The sequence below is a fragment of the Aotus nancymaae genome, unplaced genomic scaffold, assembly GCF_030222135.1.
Source record: "Aotus nancymaae isolate 86718 unplaced genomic scaffold, 86718_ANA_hifiasm-v0.15.2.pri h1tg000069l, whole genome shotgun sequence".
In the NCBI taxonomy this organism is placed as follows: Eukaryota; Metazoa; Chordata; class Mammalia; order Primates; family Aotidae; genus Aotus; species Aotus nancymaae.
The window spans coordinates 2,329,259-2,344,270 of NW_026988484.1; the positions used below are offsets into that span (position 1 = coordinate 2,329,259).

Genomic DNA, 15,012 nt, shown 5'->3' on the forward strand with positions numbered 1-15,012 from the left:
AAAGCGATCCACCTACTTCAGCTTCCCAAGGTGCTGGGATTACAGGCGTGAGCCCTTTGCCTGGCCACACTTTTTTCAATAACCAGATCTCTTGTGAATTAACTTATTACCAGGAGATTGCAGCTAAGCCATTCATGAAAATTCAGCAGGCCCCACCTCCAACACAGCATCACATTTCCACCTGAGATTTGGTAGGGATACAGAACTGCTCTGTAAGCCTGGGCAGCATTCCTAGCCTGTCCCAGCATGAATTTCTTTTGTGTTTGAGTTGCACATTTGCTTCCTGGGACTGTGGGCATCCTTTGTGAAATGTTAGTACTGTCATTGATTCGAAAACTGAGTGATGTAAAGATGAGCAGCAGCCCTTGGCAGATCCTCCTCTAGGCTCTGCTTTGGGGTCTGAGATCCACAAGTCCCAGTTGGCAGCCTCTGGTCCAGTGGAGGAGACAGATGCAGAAGGTAATCCAACAGGGAGCTTGGCAGCACAGGGAATGATGAGAGAGGAGAAGAGCAGGAAAGCTGAGAGCTTTCCGGAGAAAGAGGAAAAGTGACGGGGTACTGTGCCTGGGGATTACGGGTGCTGAGGGTAAGTACTCTTCTGCGTCTCCCCCACAGTAAGCTGCTAAAAAGATCATTACTGTTAGTTCTATTTTGGACTGGTACACCTGGTTAATCAGCATTCACTGGGAAACAGCACAGTGAGGAAGACAGCTGCCTAATGCCTGTTTCTCACGCTCGAAGAAAAGCAGCAGAGAGGAAGAAATAGTGAGAGAAGAAAATAGTGTCAAGGGAAAAAGCAGCGGCTCCCATCAGACCCGCATGCTATGCTTGGACTTTGGTACTTAATCACTTTGGGTGAAGAAACCCAGTCTCTGTCGGGCGTGGTGGCTCATGCCTGTAATTCCAGCATGGGAAGCAGAGGGGGGCAGATCACGAGGTCAAGAGATAGAGACTGTGATGGCCAACATGGTGAAACCCCCCTCTACTAAAAATATAAAAATCAGCTGGGCATAGTGGCGTGTGCCTGTAATCCCAGCTACTGAGGAGGCTGAAGCAGGAGAATCGCTTGAAATCGGGAGGTGGAGGTTGCAGTGAGCTGAGATCGTGCTACTGCACTCCAGCCTGGAGACAGAGTGAGACTCCGTCTCAAAAAAAAAAGCACCAGGCTCAAGAAGTTAATTCGTCTTGATCAAGTACCTTGCCCTGAGCCTCAGTGAATTTGTTTTGCAACCCATTAGTTGTAGGTGAGGGGACTACATTGCCACAGGTTCATTCAGCTGCTGGGCTGAAAGCCATTTGGATTTCTAGCTGATAGGGATTATGTAGCTCCACATGAGCGGGTGGGTCAGTCGTTTCTGTGGAATGAGAATCCAGTTCCAGCTCTGCCTGCTGGTGAACTGAAGAGCTTTCATTTTCTCCTCCATGAAGTGCAACAGTTAATTTCCTGGAATGGACAGTGGTAAGGATTACCTTACAGGTCTTGGGAAAGTCTGTGGGATGAGATTTGGGGGACTGAGGTGCATACAGTAAGTCCATCACTCCCCCACCATTTTCTGGTTTTGTGGCCTGTCTGGTTCGCTGTGGTGTTCTTGGTTCCATAGCGCACAAAAGGTGCTTTATAACTGTACAGAACAGAGTGTAGGACCTCATGGGTTAATGATCAAGATTAAAGCGGAAGTAAGTATATTAGAAGTGGGTGAGGTGGACTGGAAGAATCCAGCAGTTATTTTCCTAGAGGCTATGGGACTAAAAGAAATCCCTTGACTAAGGAATACAGAAATAAAATTTTAGAAATTTATGAAATAACATGGTGAATTTTAAGTTTTTTTTTTTTTTTTTTTTTGACAGAGTCTCACTCTGTCTCTAGGCTGGAGTGCAATGGCGCCATCTCGGCTCACTGCAACTTCCGCCTCCCGGGTTCAAACAATTCTCCTGCCTCAGCCTCCCGTGTAGCTGGAACTACAGGCACGCGCCACCATGCCCAGCTAATTTTTGTATTTTTTAGTAGAGATGGGGTTTCACCATGTTTGCCAGGATGGTCTTGATCTCTTGACCTCGTGATCCACCCGCCTCGGCCTCCCAAAGTGCTGGGATTACAGGCGTGAGCCACTGTGCCTGGTGTGAATTAAGATTTTTTTTTTTCTTTTTTTTTTTTTTTTGAGATGGAGTTCCGCTCTTGTTACCCAAGCTGGAGTGCAATGGCGCCATCTCAGCTCACCGCAGCCTCCGCCTCCTGGGTTTAAGCAATTCTCCTGCCTCAGCCTCCCGAGTAGCTGGGACTACAGGCGTGCACTACCATGCCCAGCTAATTTTTGTATTTTTAGTAGAGACGGGGTTTCACCTTGTTGACCAGGATGGTCTCGATCTCTTGACCTCGTTATCCACCTGCCTCGGCCTCCCAAAGTGCTGGGTTTATAGGCTTGAGCCACCGCGCCTGGCTGTGAATTAAGATTTTTAAGTGTCATCCATGATGATTACCTAAAGTAGTGCTGGTGGCTCAGTGCCAGTTTGTCACTGAGACCCCAGGAAGTACAGATTCAGTTGGTGCATGTTCCATGTCCTAGGTGCTTAGTCCAGTGCTGCTGGGCCTCCAGTAAATCTTGTCCCCAGCTGCTTCTAAGTAAAATTTCAAGCCTTAAGAGCTGTAATTGGGCCGAGTGTGGTGTGAGCCCAGCAATTTGGGAGGCCAAGGTGGGTGGATTACCTGAGGTCAGGAGTTCGAGACCAGCCTCACCCACATGGAGAAACCCCGTTTATGCCAAAAATACAAAATTAGCTGGGTTTGGTGGAGCATGCTTGTAATCCTAGCTACTCGGGAGGCTGAGGCAGGAGAATCGCTTGAAACTGGGAAGCAGAGGTTGTGGTGAGCCAAGATCACACCACTACACTCCATCCTGAGCAACAAGAGTGAAACTCCATCTCAAAAAAAAGAAAAAATGTAATTGAAAGAAAATAAATGAATTATGCTTTCAAGTAAAGAAAAGTTACTTGGGGCGAAATAAGTTCCCAGAAGTCCTAAGGAACAAAAAGGATATAGATCAGGAGCTGGAGGGGGCAATCCCCCAAAGTGAAAATAACTCAAAAGCTTATTTGGGGGAAGAGGTTGGAAATAGGTGCTCAGGTGTAGCTGATTAATCTTATCAAGAAAAATCACTTCAAGCATAGACTGGCAATGGCTGAAAATTGAAAGCGTGGCTCCGGTCCTGGTCTACGATTGTTCCACCTCGCTGGAAGGTCGGTCTGGGCTTCAGGGCGGTGGTGCGGCCACTGGCCCTGGGCAGAACCTAGCGTGGGGCTGACTCCCTGGCCCCTGTCAGTGGTGGGCACCTCCAGGCAAACCTCTGCAGCGCGCAAACTGGAAGCCCAGACAGACCAAGGTTTGTACTCAAGGATCTGGAGGGGGAGGAGGAGGGAGCCGCCTGATGTGGCCTCAGCGGAAAGTCTCCCCCAGCCTGCGAGGTCTGGAGAACTACTTGAAGGTGGGGCTTGAGTGGAAGCTCTTGCTGCGCTGCCTGCCTCGCTTCCCTGTTGCCCCTTGTAGACCCAGGATAAGTAAGTCCCCGTCAGCTGGCACTGGGGAGAATGGTGGCGGAAGCTTGTGTCTGGGAGTTGTAGTTCTCATAACTACATAGTTCTGGGCGTGGCCGGAAGTAACAGCGCTTTTCCAGTTCTGGGGGGTGAGTGTGTGTGGTCGGTGCTATTCTGGGCAAAAGGGTCCGCATATGGTTGTGGCCTCGGATCGCTGAGTGCGCAATGACGGACTCAGCGGATGCTTTGGGAGGCCAAGGCCAGTCTAGTTCCAGCAGACCGGTGCAAGGCAGCCACTGGTCATGGAAAGATGCTTTTTTTTTTTTTTTTTTAATTTATTGAGATGGAGTTTCGCTCTTATTTCCCAGGCTGGAGTGTAATGGTGCGATCTCGACTCACCGCAACTTCCTCCTACTGGGTTCAAACAATTCTCCTGCCTCAGCCTCCTGAGTAGCTGGGACTGACTACAGGCGCGTGCCACCATGCCCAGCTAATTTTTCTTAGTAGAGACGGGGTTTCACCATGTTTACCAGGATTCTCGATCTCTTGACCTCATGATCCACTCGCCTGGGCCTCCCAGAGTGCTGGGATTATAGGTGTGAGCCACCGCGCCCGGCCTGAAGGATCCTTTTTTATTTTTGAGACAGCCCCAGCTGTTCCACACTAGCAATTTTCTGCGCTGCGACAGTTTTTCTGCGTTGTAATAATCACACTAAAACTAGTGCAGGTTTTACTGCTTACAAGGGAGTTTTAAACGATTTTCTTGAACCGTGTTCTAACACTACCTGTTTTTCCAGTTTTGTTCTAACAAACCACGTGGGGCCGGAATTGTATGTTGTGGAAATAAAGACTAGGCCACCGAAATGAGGACATGCAGAGGTTGACTCAAAGCCAGGTATAGCAGGGAGCCAGCCACGGTCCCTTGTGTTCCATAGAGAGAATCAAAGGCAGATAGGGTGTGAGGAATGTATAAACAAATTGTGATCTCTCTTGTTACCATCCATCTTTGGTAATAGCCATCCTAGCAGTGTGAAGTATATTCCACTGTGGTTTTGACTTGCATTTCCCTGGTGAATAATGATGCTGAACATCTTTTCATGTGCTTGTTCTCATTTGTCTTGCTCTGCTTTTGCCTTACAGAGTATTCTGAGCTTCAGCTGGACGCTAAATTGGATCCTCTTTCTGCTGAGAGTCCCCTGATGAACATTGAGGTTGTTGAGGTCCTCACACTGAACCAGGAGGTGGCTGGTCCCCGGAATGCCCAGATTCAGGCCCTGTATGCTGAAGATGGAAACCTGAACCCAGATTCCCCCAGTAAGCAGGTCCAACAACTCGTCAAGCATCCAGGTGACCCTGAGGCCGCTCGTCAGAGGTTCCGGCAGTTCTGTTATAAGGACATGACAGGTCCCCAAGAGGCCCTAGACCAGCTCCGAGAGCTGTGTCACCAGTGGCTACAGCCTGAGGCACGCTCCAAGGAGCAGATCCTGGAGCTGCTGCTGCTGGAGCAGTTCCTAGGTGCACTGCCTGTGAAGCTCCGGACATGGGTGGAATCACAACACCCAGAGAACTGCCAAGAGGTGGTGGCCCTGGTAGAGGGTGTGACCTGGATGTCTGAAGAGGAAGGTAAGTAGAAGGGTGGGTAGAGGGACAGCTTAATGAGGGTGTCTTGGAGGACCCTGTGGGGGAGATAAAAACTCTAGGCTTCCTGGAAGGGTTGTGGGAAACACTGTGCCCACTCCATACAGACCAAGGACATCCGTGTTCTCCATGTGTCCCTGAGGGCCCTGCATTCTTTAAGTACCCCTTCATGGGCTTCTGATGGAAGCACACAGATAAAGTGCTTCATTTTCATCCCTCTGGCATTTGTGCTGCACCACAAGTCCTCTAGCACTTGATAAGATAGGACGACTGAGCTCATGGAGATAGGGATTTGACAAATGAGAATGCATAAAACAATGCTGAGATTAGGAGGAGATTGAGGTGATGGTGAGGCTCATGAAGGTCTGCAGCTGACACCTGGTGTCAAGTAGAACTTGGCCAGGGTAAAGAAAGGGGCAGGAAAGATAGGCTGTGCAGAGGAGAGCACTGAATGTAAGGGCCAAGATGGAAGGAATCACAGTAAATGCAAAACCCGGAGAAAAACTGTGTGTCTGTGATGTAAGGGAGCAGAGGGTGGAGCTGGCACAGCCAATGGGGACTTTCGTCCTAAAGCAATGCAAAATGTTCTTCTAAAACAGTGGGACTTGGCCGGGCATAGTGGCTCATGCCTGGAATCCCAGCACTTTCGGAGGCTGAGGCAGGTGGATCATGAGGTCACAAGTTCAAGATCAGCCTGGCCAACATGGTGAAACCCTGTCTCTACTAAAGATACAAAAAATTAGCCAGACGTGGTGGTGCATGGCTGTAATCTCAGGAGGCTGAGGGAGGAGAATTGCTTGACCCCAGGAGGCGGAGGTTTAAGTGGGCCGAGATTTCGCCATTGAACTCCAGCCTGGGTAACAGAACAAAAACAAAAGTGTCTAAAACAAAAACAAAAACAGTGGGACTTGATCCCTGAGTTTCAGAAATTGGTGGCACCATTGGATTTGACCTTTAAAGATTAATCAGGCTGTGTGTGTGGTGGATGGGGGACAGGGGACGGGGGTGAGGCTGGACACACACAGGCAGCTATTCCCATGCCCTCTGATGGGGTGGTGTCTTGCATAGGAGTGATGGTGATGACACACTGCAGAGGGAGTACACGTATGGCGTGTGTATTTGGGAGTCAGACTCCAAGACTTGATTTCTTCTTCAGGCTGAGTTTCACAGAGTATGCATGCTCCTGCATTGCTCACCTCCATTTTCCACACTCACGAGTGCCTAGAAGATAACTCTGATGTGAATGAATGATTGACTGGTTGATGTTTGTAATTGAGGGGAAAGAGAAGGTATCCTGAAGGGAGATGTTGACATTCTAAGAGGTCAGGACATCCTGGATATGTGGGTATCCGAGGCATCAGGGCAGGCACTTGCATGAGTTGTTTCAGATGCCCCAAGTCTGGGGTGCTGTACTTGGCAGAATAATTGCCCCAAAGGTGTCTGTGTCCTGACTCCTGTACCCTGTGAACAAGTTGTCTCACATGACAAAGGGGACTTTCTGAAGCAACAATTAACTGAAGGATCTTGAAATGGAGAAATACACTGGATTATTTGGGTGGATTTAACGTAACCACAGGAGTCCTAAGGAGAGGGAGGCTGGAGGGTCAGAGGAGATGTAATGATAGAAGCAGGTGATAGAGGAAGAAGCCATAAGCCAAGTGTTTGGGGCAACCTCTAGAAGCTGGAAAAGGCAAGGCATGGATTCTCCCATGGAGCCTCCAAAAGGAACATAGCCATGCTGACACCTTCCTTTTAACCGAGTGAGGCACAAACCAGACTTCTCATTTCCAGAACTATAAGGTAATACATTTGCATTAATCTGAGCCACTAGCATTTTGGCAATTCACTATAGCACCAACAGGAAACTAGTCAGGTGCCAAGGAGATGCTTGTGGTATTAGTGAGATGAAAATCAGTGAATTCAGCCTGTGTTTAACCTCAGGGATGAATGAAATAAATTAGTGCCCCAGAAGACAATGGGAAGAGGCCTTCCCGAGAACCCTGAGGATCCCACATTATGTGATCAGTGTGCTAGCTGGGACTCTTGGGTGTGACTGCCACAAAGCCTTGCACAGAATGGCTCAAAGGAGAAGGAGAATTATTGAGAAAGTTCCAGGATGCTCTAGCATCAGGCAGGGCTGGACCCAGGAGCTCTAATAGTGTACTCCAGACTTGTCCTGTCTCCCATTCTTACCTCTTCTGACCTCCACTGGCTTCATTCATGGGCAGGCTATCTCCCTGCATGTGATTCTCTTTCCCAAATATTCCAACTAAAACCTGTTGGCTCCAATCATCTGGCTATAGGCTTTGTTCATCCCATATGGGGGTGGATTAGCGTTGTGGAAGCCTGTGGACCACGTGGGGTCATGTGAGGAAGGTTAGACATGAAGGAGCCATGGTTAGAGGGGCCATAGGGCTAGATGGAGCTGTTGTTTTCTTAGCTGGGAGGAGACTTGGTGATGTTCACTTCAAGATGGCTGCATGTCGTGGGTCCAGGGAACGTCTCACCCTTCATGAGGTGGGAGGAGACAGGGAGGAAGGAAAGGTTGCCCAGATAGGTAGGGTGGAGGGCTTGGAGGCCAGAAACGGGAGCTTTGACTCTAAGGAGGCAGTGTGAGGCAGCAGCCTCACAGGAGGGGCTGGGGCCCACAGCCATCCTTGGAGAGGGAGGGAGTGGGACCAGGGTCTCAGCAGTGAGGACACTGGTTCCCTGCGGCCCTTGGAGGGTGAGCCATCCTGGGCTCATCCAGGTGTGGGCACTCGGGAGGGGAGCTGAGCCGGTGAGAAGGGAGGACAGGAGCAGAGGCTGTCTTGGAGCCGTAGTACAATGTGGGTGTGCAGTGGCCTGACAGTTGCAGAGAGGCCACCGTCGCCCTTTCCAAGGGGCCCCACACCTGCTGACCCCCTCTGGCTGGTGTCTTCTCTCAGTGCTTCCTGCAGAACAACCTGTCGAGGGCACCGCCTGCTGCCTCAAGGTCACTGCCCAGCAGGAGGAGAAGCAGGAGGATGCAGCCATCTGCCCAGTGACAGTGCTTCCTGAGGTAAGCAGGGAGTGTCGCCCTTTTTTGGTCACAGCATCTCCTGTGAGGCAGGCCCACCCGTGAGACATCCACTCTGCCCTGGGCTTTCCTAAGACCTCCCACAGGCTGGGTCATTCTGAGATTCTGGGCTCTTAGGTCTGTGCTGGGCCCTGAAGCAATCTGAGTGTGAAGGGCAGCCCTGCCCTCCAGCTACCCTGGCGTCACTGGAGATAAGCCATGGTGACCCGGGAGTTGAAAAAGCAGGAAGCAAAAGGGAAGGGACTGACCAAGTGTTTATAGAGACTTGAGAGATGGAACCATCACAGGCAGGCACATATGCATCCAGGTCAGAACAAGAGAGCCCTCATCCTTCAGAAATCTTTGTAGCTCTTTTGGTATCTGGGATCTGCTTCAGAATAACCCAGAGCTGGGGTGTGGATGAAACAAGATTGGTCCTGATGCACTAAGCACTGGGGTAGTGGTATGTATGTGGCATTGGTCAGAACTGTTTGCATTGCATGTGGCTTATACTGGCCCAAGTGGTAGAAGTAAATTTATTGGCTCTCATGTATTCTGTAGTAGGCTTTAGGCAAGGCTGCATCCAGGTGCTCCCAGGTGATGGGAAGAATCTCTGGCCAACCTGTTTCATGGCTCTGCATTCTCCCCTTTATTCTTAGACAGATTCTGCCCCATGTAAGCAAAATGCCTCCCAGATCCTGGCAAAGCAGGGTTGGAGGAACCCCTTCTTCCCAAAGTCCTGGTCAGCTCCCCAGAAAGTGCCAGTCGTGGCTGTGCCAGGGTGGCTGCCCGCTCCCAGATCAGCCCCATCCACAAAGGCAGGGCTTGGTTGTCATTTCCACTCGGGGGGAAGACAGTATTAATAGATGGAGAAGTCTCTGCGGTGGGGACATGTCAGCACTGGGCAAGCTGGACAGAGCCATGCTTAGGATGGAGTTGTTTGCTTGTTGCATTTGTAGCTCTTTATGAAGCAAGGGCTCTGCCTCCCAGCCTGAAACCCAGGCCTTGGTTTCGACCCAGTAGACCTCGTGTGGGCCCTGGGTTGGTGTCTCTGAGTAAATCCCCAAAGCAGGAGAGTCCCTAGCACAGTGAGCTCTGTCAGAACCTCCCAGCTGGCCTTTCTTCTGCCTTCAATGACAACCCTCTGACCCTCCTGTTGAGCACAGACACATGTGTGATGTTACAGGAGCCAGTGACCTTCCAGGATGTGGCCGTGGACTTCAGCCGGGAGGAGTGGGGGCTGTTGGGCCCGACACAGAGGACTGAGTACCGCGATGTGATGCTGGAGACCTTTGGGCACCTGGTCTCCGTGGGTAAGGCCCTGTCCCCTCTTCACCCACCCCAGGGCTGGTAGGCCATAGGAGCCCAAGTCAGGGGTGTTCATCTTCTCTGGGCTCCACACTGGGCATTCCCTTGCTCCATCCAAAGGCTGTAAGTGGAACTGTAGACCTGGAAGGGTAGGGGCATTGGGTGGCCAGAAGCAGTCTTGGGTCCAGTGAAGAAGTGATTTGCTGTCTGCCCTGAGGCAGTATGATAGAACAGGAATTCAAAGAGCTTGGAGGACACTCCCTGCCCTCCCGGTCCCTTGTTCACCAAAGTCAGTGCACCCCTCCCTGCTGCTTCATTGCTTTTCAGTCTCTCTTCAGGTTGCATGACTCTATTTGGAAAAAAACATCCTGACTTTTGAACTTAATTATGCATTTCATGCTCTCGGACCCATCCCACCACATCTACTATGGTACCCACATCTTTTGATTTTTTTTTTCAGGTTGGGAGACTACACTGGAAAATAAGCAGTTAGCTTCAAATTCTGGCATTCCTGGGGAAGAACCAGCTGCCAGCCTGAAAGTGCAAGAATCCTCGAGGGATTGTGCCCTGTCCTCCACATCAGAAGATCCCTTGCAGGGTAGGGTCCAGGAAGTCCAAGACACAGGGTTGAAACAGGTGGAGTCTGCTCAGGAAAAAGAGCTCCCTCAGAAGAAACACTCTGACAACCCTGAGTCCCAGGCAAACAGTGGTGCTCTTGACACCAACCAGGTTTCGCTCCAGAAAATTGACAACCTTGAGTCCCAGGCAAACAGTGGTACTCTTGAGACCAACCAAGTTTTGCTCCAGAAAATTCCTCCTAGAAAGCGATTGCACAAACGTGACTCACAGGTTAAAAGCTTGAAACGTAATTCACGAGTAAAAATTCATCAGAAGAGCTGTGAAAGGCAAAATGCCAGGGAAGGCAGTGGTTGTAGGAAAACCTTCAGTCGGAGTACTAAACAGATTACGTTTATAAGAATTCACAAGGGGAGCCAAGTTTGCCGATGCAGTGAATGTGGCAAAATATTCCGGAACCCAAGATACTTTTCTGTGCATAAGAAAATCCATACAGGAGAGAGGCCCTATGTGTGTCAAGATTGTGGGAAAGGATTTGTTCAGAGCTCTTCCCTCACACAGCATCAGAGAGTTCATTCTGGAGAGAGACCATTTGAATGTCAGGAGTGTGGGAGGACCTTCAATGATCGCTCAGCCATCTCCCAGCACCTGAGGACTCACACTGGAGCTAAGCCCTACAAGTGTCAGAACTGTGGAAAAGCCTTCCGCCAGAGCTCCCACCTCATCAGACATCAGAGGACGCACACTGGGGAGCGCCCATATGCATGCAACAAATGTGGAAAGGCCTTCACCCAGAGCTCACACCTTATTGGGCACCAGAGAACCCACAATAGGACAAAGCGAAAGAAGAAACAGCCGACGTCATAACCCTCAAGTCAGTTGAAGAAACACGGCTTTTTCAGCTCGACCTTGCAATATAACATGCACAGGCCTGCTTGTGAATTGGGACTGAATGTGAAAGGGAAGTATTGAGTGAGGACATTCCCAAGACCAAAGGACAACTGGAGAGACTGCCCAGCACATCATGAATAAATAAGAAAATGAGTGGGGAGTTTTGTTTTTTTTTTTGAGACGGAGTTTCGCTCTTGTTACCCAGGCTGGAGTGCAGTGGCGCAATCTCGGCTCACCGCAACCTCCGCCTCCTGAGTTCAGGCAATTCTCCTGCCTCAGCCTCCTGAGTAGCTGGGATTACAGGCACACGCCACCATGCCCAGCTAATTTTTTTGTATCTTTAGTAGAGACGGGGTTTCACCATGTTGACCAGGATGGTCTCTATCTCTTGACCTCGTGATCCACCCGCCTCGGCCTCCCAAAGTGCTGGGATTACAGGCGTGAGCCACTGCGCCCAGCCGAGTGGGGAGTTATTAACATCAGTTGGAAAAAATAATTTTCCATTCAGTTTATATTGTCTATTCACTCATTTAGTCATTAAAAGTGAGAGTAATAAAATCTGAAAATGTTACATAGTAAGTTTAAAAAGCCAGGTAATTAATAATCTGCACTGATATTACATTTACAGTACCACAGTATTTGTGTGTATAAATAAGGATCAAAAGAGAATGTGGATAAACTATTGATCTATTTCTGAGTAGAACCTGTATATTTACTGCTTATTTAAGTATTTCTACAGTAATGATGATTGATATTTAAGCAACATTAAAACAAAAGGAAGGAGATTATCAGTTCTAGAAGATTCTGTGCAAGGCTGCAGCACCTTGGTCACATGATACTAATGTGAATAGGGATAAGTGGATCTTTTCTGCTTCTTAGGATGTTGTCATGATACGGATAGGTGAAGGGTAAGGAAAACTAAGACACTCAAAAGGGCTTGAAACCCCAGGCAAGTGTGGGGGCTTCCTGGGAATATTCATATATATATATATATTTTTTTTTTGACAAAGAATCTTGCTCTGTCACCCAGGCTGGAGTGCAGAGGTCCTATCATAGCTTACTGTAGCCTCGAATTACCTGGGCTCAAAGGATCCTCCTGCCTCAGCCTCCCAATAGCTGGAACTACAGGCATGCACCACTGTGCTACAGCCTGGGCAACAGTGTGAGTCCATCTCAAACAAAAAACAAACATACACAAGAGAGAAAATCCTGGGATTCTTTTTCTAGGGATGTAATGCTTACAAATAAAATGCCTCCGTGGACTACAGTGCATCTAAAACATAAACAAAATCACTGACATGTGGACCATACAGAAGTTGTTATCCAATAGTGTGATTTCACAAGGATTCTTGTAATTCTGCCCCAACGTCCCGAGTAGCAGGAACTACAGGTGCACGCCAACAGGCCTGGCTAATTTTTTTGTATTTTTAGTAGAGACGGGGTTTCACCGTGTTGCCCAGACTGGTCTCGAACTCCTGATTTCAGGCAATCCGCCCGCCTCGGCATCCCAAAGTGCTGGGATTACAGGCCTGAGCCACGGCGCCCGGCCCACAATTTCTTAAGGTGTAAAACCGCACTCGAGGTTGTGGTATTTGACGCTGTGCAAATAATTTTTACCTTTCCCTCAAAAATCACGATTCTCTGTCACTGCTGTAAGAAAGTGCGGGGCATTTCGGTACAGCCAGCATGGGTCTGAGCGAGGAGGGTCATTCTCATTGCACAGGCTACGGAGCGGCTCCCTGGAGGCTTTCCAAGGCCAGGTGTCCACCTCCAAGTGCGTCAAAGGCTGCAGGCCCGGGAGAGGCTGACCAGGGCCCGAGGGAGGACGACAAGCGGGGACGCTGGCGGAAGGGTTAATGGCGGAGTCGCGACCCAGCTGAGCTCACAGCTCTGGGAGGCTGGTTCCGCCTCTCCCGAAGCGTAGTAACTGCCGTCAGCTTTGGGCACCAGGACACAATCGGTGCCTCCCCTGAGCCCACGGTCGGCTTCACGCTGGAGACTAGAAACTACAAGCCCCCAAAAACCGCGCGGCGCAGCCCGCACAACAGACCTACCCAATCACCGCACCGCTCCCAAGCGGCGCCATGCCTTGCTCAGTCAGAGTCACGCTTTGCCAAACAAGCAACCTGTCTCATCCAATCAGCGTCTCGTCTGCCCTATTAGTTCCTTGTCTTCCCCAACCAGATTCTCACCTCCTCCAAACCGCTTCCAGCCGGTTCCTGTGCCTGTTCGCGGCCACGCCTGGTGGAAACAGACTTAGGGCTATCTTGGCTACACCCGGGAGTAGGGCGCCCTGCGGCTGGCGGCGGCCCCTGCGGAGAGGAATGGCCCCGGACCTGTGGAGGCTCGCCTGTCCCCTGGGGACCCCGTCCTTGGCCTAAGGGTGGTGTCAGGGGCTTTGGAACCAGAGCAATTGCATCTTGAATAGGGGCTTGGTTAACTAAGGCTGAGACCGGTTGGTCTACATTTCCAGTAAGTTAAGGCATTCTTAGTCACAGGGTAAGATAGGAGGTCTGTACAAGATACGGGTCATAAAAACCTTGCTGACAGGCCGGGCGGGGTGGCTCACACCTGTAATCCCAGCATTTTGGGAGGCCGAGGCGGGCGGATGACCAGGTGAGGAAATCGAGACCATCCTGCCAAACATGGCGAAACCCCGTCTCTACTAAAATTCAAAAGAAAAGCCGGGCGTGGTGGTGCGCACCTGTAGTCCCAGCTACTCGGGAGGCTGAGGCAGGGGAATCACTTGAACCCGGGAAGTGGAGATTGCAGTGAGCTGAGATCCGGCCACTGCACGCCAGGCTGGTCACAGATCAAGGCCGGCTCCGTCTCAATAACAAAAACGAAAAGCAAGGCCGGGCGCGGTGGCTCAAGCCTGTAATCCCAGCACTTTGGGAGGCCGAGGCGGGTGGATCACGAGGTCGAGAGATCGAGACCATCCTGGTCAACGTTGTGAAACCCCGTCTCTACTAATACAAAAAAATTAGCTGGGCACGGTGGCGCGTGCCTGTAGTCCCAGCTACTCAGGAGGCTGAGGCAGGAGAATTGCCTGAACCCAGGAGGCGGAGGTTGCGGTGAGCCGAGATCGCGCCATTGCACTCCAGCCTGGGTAACAAGAGCGAGACTCCGTCTCAAAAAAAAAAAAAAACGAAAAGCAAAACAAAAACAAAAAAACACCTTGCTGATAAAACAGCTTGCAGTAAAGAAGCCGGCCCAAACCCACCAACACCAAGACAGCCACTAGAGTGACCTCTCCCACCAGCGCCGTGACAGTTTGGAAATGCCTTGGCAACATCAGGAAGTTACCCTATATGGTCTAAAAAGGGAGAAATGAATAATCCACCCTTTGTTTAGCGTATCATCAAGAAATAACCATAAAAGCCATCTGGGCTGCTCTCTCTGGAGTAGTCATTCTTTATTCCTTTACGTTCCTAATAAACTTGCTTTCACTTTATGGACTGGACTTGAATTATTTCTTGCGTGAGATCCACAAACCCTCTCTAGAGGTCTGGAACGGGACTGCCTTTCCAGTAACAGTGAGAGCCCAGGCTAGAGCGCCAGGGTTCCTGGGCCAGGTGGTCCCAGGCGCCCAGGGGATTGGGACCATAGGGAGAGGTTGATAGTCTCCTCATCAGGCTCAGATGCACAAGCGTTGTGCTTGCCTGGCCCTCAATCACAGGTGAGGGGCATCCCTTTCCTGCCTTGGAAATGGCCCAGCACCTGCCTTTCCTAGACACCCAGCCTGCTGCCCTCACCCACCTGGCCTGGCCACGGATGCTTGCTGAAGAGTCGGGCTGCGCATCACTCGCGCTGTGTCCTGAGCAGAAACCTGGAAGAAACGTGAGGAGATCTGCCAGGACCAAGCATCTCCAGGCTTGCCTGGCAGGGAATATCAAGATGCATACCACGCCAACTTGTGTTTTGCCATATCCAGGACCCTCAGTCTTATTTGCTGAATTTTTTTTTTTTTTTGAGATGGAGTCTCGCTGTGTAGCCCAGGCTGGAGTGCAGTGGCATGCTCTCAACTCACTGCA

The 15,012-nt window shown here is 50.4% G+C and overlaps 1 protein-coding gene across 2 annotated transcripts in view; it reads left to right on the forward strand.

The window, feature by feature from the left end:
* ZNF274 (zinc finger protein 274) overlaps positions 1–13,831 on the forward strand; it is a 33,432-nt gene extending 19,601 nt beyond the window's left edge. Inside the window, exons 1-5 of one of the 2 annotated variants that reach the window (XM_012473205.3) lie at positions 3,866–4,423; positions 4,669–5,151; positions 8,094–8,206; positions 9,390–9,516; positions 9,972–13,831. In XM_012473205.3, coding sequence (XP_012328628.2) covers positions 4,728–5,151; positions 8,094–8,206; positions 9,390–9,516; positions 9,972–10,954 — 1,647 coding nt within the window. In that variant the 5' untranslated portion in view covers positions 3,866–4,423; positions 4,669–4,727 and the 3' untranslated portion in view covers positions 10,955–13,831. Of the gene's footprint in view, positions 1–3,865; positions 4,424–4,668; positions 5,152–8,093; positions 8,207–9,389; positions 9,517–9,971 lie in introns of those variants that run through there. The other variant, XM_012473204.3, reaches the window with a different exon arrangement.
* Positions 13,832–15,012: the final 1,181 nt, after the last annotated feature.